General features: G+C 26.9%; 1 protein-coding gene across 1 annotated transcript; it reads left to right on the forward strand.

Annotated features, from left to right (window-relative positions):
* Positions 1 to 214: 214 nt before the first annotated feature.
* On the forward strand, positions 215 to 7,043 carry LOC145156326 (GDSL esterase/lipase At5g33370-like). The gene is made up of 5 exons (XM_079075747.1): positions 215 to 515; positions 739 to 866; positions 1,481 to 1,723; positions 2,580 to 2,832; positions 6,669 to 7,043. The coding sequence occupies exons 1-5, from the start codon at positions 284 to 286 to the stop codon at positions 6,899 to 6,901; spliced, it is 1,089 nt and encodes a 362-aa protein (XP_078931873.1). The 5' UTR covers positions 215 to 283; the 3' UTR covers positions 6,902 to 7,043.
* The last annotated feature ends 203 nt before the right edge of the window (positions 7,044 to 7,246 follow it).

Genomic DNA, 7,246 nt, shown 5'->3' on the forward strand with positions numbered 1-7,246 from the left:
TGGCCTATTCACAAATTTGGACCAACATTGCATGGCATTACACCATGCCTAAAAAGTGAAAGCAAGTTCCCCAATTCCCAAAAGTATGCATTATAGACATCCATATTTAACTTCACTAGTTTCGATGCCGGCATCATTCCGGTGGTGGTAGCAATTGCCCATTTAATTTTGTACCATCGTTCGCCACCGCTAATCACTATAAAAAGTGGCATCTCATTGTGGTTTGATCAATCCATACATTTTTAAAACAATTTTGAGAAAAGTTCTTAGATTTTGTTGATCAATGGAGCATTTGTTTTCTTTGTGTTGTTTAGTGATAATGGTGTTTTTCAGTGTCCCTCTTGGAGCTGAGGCTCGGGCTTTCTTTGTCTTTGGGGACTCTCTAGTTGATAATGGCAATAATGACTTCCTATTCACTACTGCTAGAGCCGATTCACCACCTTATGGCATTGACTATCCCACTCATCGTCCCACTGGCCGCTTCTCTAATGGCCTTAACATCCCAGATCTAATCAGTGCGTTTTTTATTACTAGTAACTAGTACAATATGACTATTTTTAAAAAGTTACAATATTCACAGCGTGTTTAAAAAAGTACAAAGACTAGAAATGTTGACAATTAATCCGTGTATTTTTGTGACATTGCCTATAAGTTGGTAGATATTAATTAACATTTACAAGATATTATATTTATTTTATGAGATGAATAACTTGTATATGTTTTTTTTTATATCTAAAGGTGAGCATATGGGAATGGAGTCCCCATTGCCATACTTGCATCCGTCGCTAAAGGGAGACAAGCTCCTAGCTGGTGCCAACTTTGCTTCTGCTGGAATTGGAATCCTCAATGATACTGGAGTTCAATTTGTATGTCCCCACATATGCCTTTACACATTATATATCTTTAATTATTAAAAAAACAGATTTATACGTTTCTGTTTTTAATATGTATAAACCATACATAAAGTGAACATATTTTCAGTAAATTTATAATTTTACAACACAATTTTGTTATAAGTATGCTAATACCATAAGCTTTTCAGTTGGGTTTTATTTTACAAAACAATTTTGTGAAGAGTTTGGCTTATTGGTGATTATACTTATACCATAAGCTTTTCGATTTTGAAAGTAATATTTTAATTTTTATTGTAATTCGCCTTTTTAAAAGATTTGAACTTGCAATTTTTAAAACTTATAATGACTAGATTGGTATCTCTGCTACAACTTGACTTATTAGTGACTTTGATAATTCTATTGCATGATGCACATGTCATTAGTAGAAATCTTTTTTAGATTTGGTCATTTAAGACGTTGAAAAATAATACTATTATTAGACAATTAATAATGATAATGGACCTCATGTACATTGCAGCACATCTAACTCATGAGGAAATAATCAGTGTATTTCCAAGTTTCCAACAATATAAAAGATTACCATGGTTTAATATTCTACTAATAAATAGTATGTTTATGTCCCACAGTTAAATATAGTTCGGATGTGGAAACAATTAGAGTATTTCCAACAATTCCAAGTCCGACTGACAGATATTGTTGGACCAGACCGAACTCGTGAGATAGTCAGCAATGGGATCTCACTCATATCCCTTGGTGGAAACGACTTCGTGAACAACTACTACCTTGTTCCACTTTCTGCTAGATCTCGCCAATTCTCTCTACCAGATTATGTTCGCTATGTAGTTTCTGAATATAGATACATTCTTTCGGTAAATTTCTTTGGTACAATGAAACATTCTTTTGGTAAATTTCAATGGTAAATTTCTTGCTATATATGGTAACAATCATTTTTATTTACCGAATTAAAAACATGTTAAGGCTAAGCATTTATGGGGAAACAATTCAACATTTTAATTGTATGAAGAGGAGGTACTTTGCAAACATCAATGTTAAAATAGATCAAAACATTATATCTTTTTATATTTAAGTGTATATATTTGAACAAAAAAAGTACAGCATTCATATATATAATAATATTTTCAGTCATAGTAACTCTATACATGAAGAATATATAGTTCATATTCTACAATCATATCACCTACATTACTTTCATTTATTTTTAACCTAATATGATTTCCAGTAAATCAGGAAATATTTAGTTTTTATACAAATAAATCATTTAATATTTATATATTCCGTATTGAATATATATTTTATAATATTAAAGCTATTAATGGGGCATAGGATGGAGTATGATGGATTTAAAGGTGTATTGTGGTTGGTGCGAATATCTATATTTGGTTGCATTTCTTCATGTGCATATTAATGGTTTTGCACAAACAACAATAATGATTGATTTCTCATTTCTCCCCTATGCGCTTGTTTCATAACAAATTATTTATTTTTCGGTCAAAATGTCTCATTTTAAATCATTTATTTATATAAATAGGTTGATTGATTTAGTAACATTAATATGTTAATTATCCTAAAGTTGCAAAAACGGGTATTTTCTGTTTAAATAATCCTTTCTTTCCTATCAAATACTGGAATTCTAATTTTTACTATTATAAATAACAATCCATTAAAAGGTTTTGCAAAATCCATTTATTTTTTTCTTAAATGTAGACAATGTATGATGTGGGAGCCAGAAAGGTGTTGGTGATGGGCACAGGACCTATGGGATGTGTGCCGGCAGAATTGGCACAACGGAGTAGAGCCGGAGAATGTTCAGTAGAGTTGCAACGGGCAGCCAATTTATTCAACCCTCAACTGAATGATATGTTAAAAGGACTCAATGATGAGAAGGGTAGTAATATTTTCGTAGCCGCTAATACAATGAAAATGCATATGGATTACATATCTAATCCTCAAGCCTATGGTACGAAATTACTTCATTCATATTATTCAAAGTTAGGTTTTTGCAATCTATTAACGTTTTACAATGGTTTCGAGCATTCAACATTGACATGAATTATATATACACACAACCCTAAGAAATTGATAAGTTTTTTCTATACAGAATTCTTCAAATCGAAGATAAATAATAAATACACTCCTTTTTTTGTTTGTATGCCTGTAAGAGAAATATACTTCTTCTTTTACAAAAAAGAACTATATTATTATTATTATTATTATTATTATTATTATTATATGTACAACATCTACACATGTGTATATGCGCAAATACACAAATATGTAAACATATAAACAGAAAAACAAGTCCTATTTTTCTATATTTTTTTCTTGCAAATCGCTTAAACATAATAGTTGTATAATAATATTTTTATCTGATTATTTCAATTATTATTTGGAATAAAAATATTTAAGTTCTTGAGTTTTAAAATATATATATATATATATATATATATATATATATATATATATATATATATATATATATATATATCAATGTTGTGTAACTCGCTATTCCTAACTTGTTCAACCCACTGGGAAGTACCGGCTACTCGATCTTGAGGGAAATAGTCGAATACGGTATTTTAAAAAGAAATTAGTTTTGGGGAAAGTATATATATCAAATATCACAAGTTTATTAAAATTCATATCATAGTATCTATGTAAAATATCAATAAAAAGATACATGTTTAAATGTAAAATATTTCAAAAAAAGTAAATAACATGAAAGTATTGAAGAGAGAGAGAGAGAGAGAGAGCATTTTACAATTCCTTTATCTGGTATCTTTTTTAGTTTTAGGGTTAATATGTTACATAAAATACACATATGCATATTAATTTTAAAATTTTGATTGTTTTCTCCTTTTAAGTCAATTTTCATCAGTTGACCTAGGTTAAACGAGTTTATGTAGTTGGTCCAAGTTGGTCCGATTTTGACCGAGGTTAACGAAAATTCCGAGTTATTTGACCGAGTTGGCTTCACTCGTCTCAGTAAGTAGCTGAGTCCGAATACTCATCCGAGTTACTCCAGTTACAATACTGATATATATATATATATATATATATATATATATATATATATATATATATATATATATATATAGGCTTAGGTTATTCTATTCTAACTAATTATTGTGCGGACGTATGGACAATCCTATTCTTTGAGAATGATAAAGAAAATATGTTGTTTGATAATATAAATACGTTCAATCTTACATAACTATTGTCATTAAGACTCATTCTCACTAATTAAATCGTTTATAAGGTTATTATACACTTATTATTATTATTCTCATTTATGTCAGAATGTTGTCAGAATGTTTATTGAGTCGTATTCTGTCAGAATGAAAAAAAGGGAAAAAACGATGTGTGAGAACAAAAATAAATAATAATTAGCGAGAATGCATGAAAATGACGATATTTTTGTAAGGTTGAACATATTCGCATTGCTAAACAACTTATTCTCTTACTAATTCTCATAGAATAACATTGTCCACACATCCGCACAATAATTAGTTATAATACTTGAACCTAGCTCTCTCTCTCTCTCTCTCTCTCTATATATATATATATATATATATATATATATATATATATATATATATATATATATATATATTCAGTTGGAGGTAATATAACATTGTTAGCATTGTAAACCAAGACATCTCTATATATGGAGATTTCAGTCCAACTGACTAGTCAACCGAAGAGTTAGAGGGAATACAACGTTATATATATATATATATATATATATATATATATATATATATATATATATATATATATATATATATATATATATATATATATGTATGTTAGGTGTGTGACCCGTATATTGCATGAATAAATTAAAAAAAAATTAACATTAAAATATAAACAATAAATATTTTTTAAAGTAAAATTTTAAAATAATGAATAAAGAAATATACTAATTGCAATTTAATATCATATTTGTTATATTTAATACTTTACATAAATAAAAATATGAGTTTTTATTTTAAAAATTGAAACAAACAAGAAATTGACAAGTGGATAATATTTATTTAAAAAATACCACAAAATGATAAATGTCAAAACTTATAAGAGATTGACACATGGCGAAAAAATCTTTATTTATCAGAGTGTATATATATATATATATATATATATATATATATATATATATATAATCAAATGTTCATAAAATAACATAAATACCGAAATATTTTTTATGTTCACGTGTTAGCATGTTCATATATATATATATATATATATATATATATATATATATATATATATATATATAGTTAGATTATTTTGTTTCTTATATTTATTGTGTGCTAGAATGCACCAATAGGAACTTAGTAAATTAAATAAGTATTTAATTAAATATATATAGATATTAAATGATTTCCATAATTATATGTATATTAAATGATATCCATAATTATAATTCTCTTTTTATGGAAACTAATTAAATCCGTCATTAATGTCAGCAATAACATTCTTTCAGAATGAATTCGCATCTAGGTTTTTATATATGAGTTCGTATTTTGTTTCAAGACTCACTTACTTAAAATACAATAAAATTGCATGGAATATGAAGAACGAGAGTGTATTCTACTAGAATATACTCTCATTCTGCTGGAATACACTCTCATTCTTCTAGATATGAATTTATTCTGAAAGAATATTATTGTTGACATTAATAACGAATTTAATTAGTTTCCATAAAATGAGTTATAAGTATGGATAGCATTTAATATACATATAATTAATACTAAATTTCTATTGGTGCATTCTAGCACACAATAGATGTGAGAAACATTTGAACCTACCTATATATATATATATATATATATATATATATATATACTTGGTATGAGACCCATGTATTACATAGGTTTATTTAAAAGAAAAATTAAATATAAAATTCTAAAAATTTGAGAAGTTTGAATAACATTTGGCAATTGACTTAACGTGTGACAAGTGACAAAAAAAAACTTTCATTTATTAGAGTATATATATATATATATATATATATATATATATATATATATATATATATATATATATATATATATATGAAAATTAATTATTTTCACTTCTGGTATTAAATTTTATTATATCATTTTACGTTGTTATATTATTTAATTTCATTATATTTATCATCGATATTATATTTCTTATACAATTCAAAACCTTAATAATAATAATAATAATAATAATAATAATAATAATAAGAAGTGAAAACCTATGTTATAAAATTTTATAAAAATCCCGCTTCTTCCTTTTAGGCCTCCAACAAACTAGTGACATATATTTGTTGGCATTTCTAATGGGATATAAACTTCCATGGGTAATGTTCTGTGGGAAATTGCGCATTTTGCAGTATATTGTTCACCATTAGAGAATAGAGAAAAGTCTGAAACAAACAATCAGAGAAACACATGTCCATTACTCACTAATGTTAGGCAATTCATTATGTAATATTAAAATGGACATCTTGAACCAACGATATATTGGTTAATGAGAAAAATATTAAAATGATAACTGAAATTCGGAAAATAAATCTGTTTAGGTAGATTGAATAAAGTTAATTACACAATAAATTGAAAATCTAATTATTGTGAACTAATTCATTGTCTTAACTTACTTGAATGAAGATAATGGTATAATGAAATGATTGTAAGCATCTACAAATATTAACTGAATATTATTAAACTTTACATAGAAGATAAAATATTAACTAAATATTATTGAACTATACATATAAGATAATCTCTGAAAGTTTGATGATCACTTAATTTATTTGTCGTACAGGATTTATAACATCAAAAGTAGCATGTTGTGGACAAGGACCATACAATGGACTTGGATTATGCACACCAATGTCAAACTTGTGTCCAAACAGAGACATCTATGCATTTTGGGATCCTTTCCATCCTTCAGAAAGGGCCAATAGAATTATTGTGCAACAAATTATTGGTGGCACTTCCAACTACATGAATCCGATGAATCTTAGCACCATCCTGACCATGGATTCCAAGGCTTGATCTTTTATTTTATGTATGATCCATTGTATCCAACTTTGTTTATTGAAAGTAATTCTTAGTTTGTATTTTCTATATTAAGTTGAAGCAAGATGTATGTGTGTTTGTAGTTAATAACATGCTTAAGTTATTGTTTAAGGCATAATTAAGGTTTGGATGAATTTGTCTTTGTTCCATAGTAGTTCTTGAATAAGTTGATTGATTGACTTGTATACAAACACACACACACACACACACACACATATATATATATATATATATATATATATATATATATATATATATATGTGTGTGTGTGTGTGTGTGTGTGACATCTCCAAATTCACGGTCATTTTAAAAATTTTATTC

Source organism: Lactuca virosa, chromosome 2, assembly GCF_052849685.1.
Source record: "Lactuca virosa cultivar CGN04683 chromosome 2, Lactuca_virosa_CGN04683_v6, whole genome shotgun sequence".
Taxonomy (NCBI): Eukaryota; Viridiplantae; Streptophyta; class Magnoliopsida; order Asterales; family Asteraceae; genus Lactuca; species Lactuca virosa.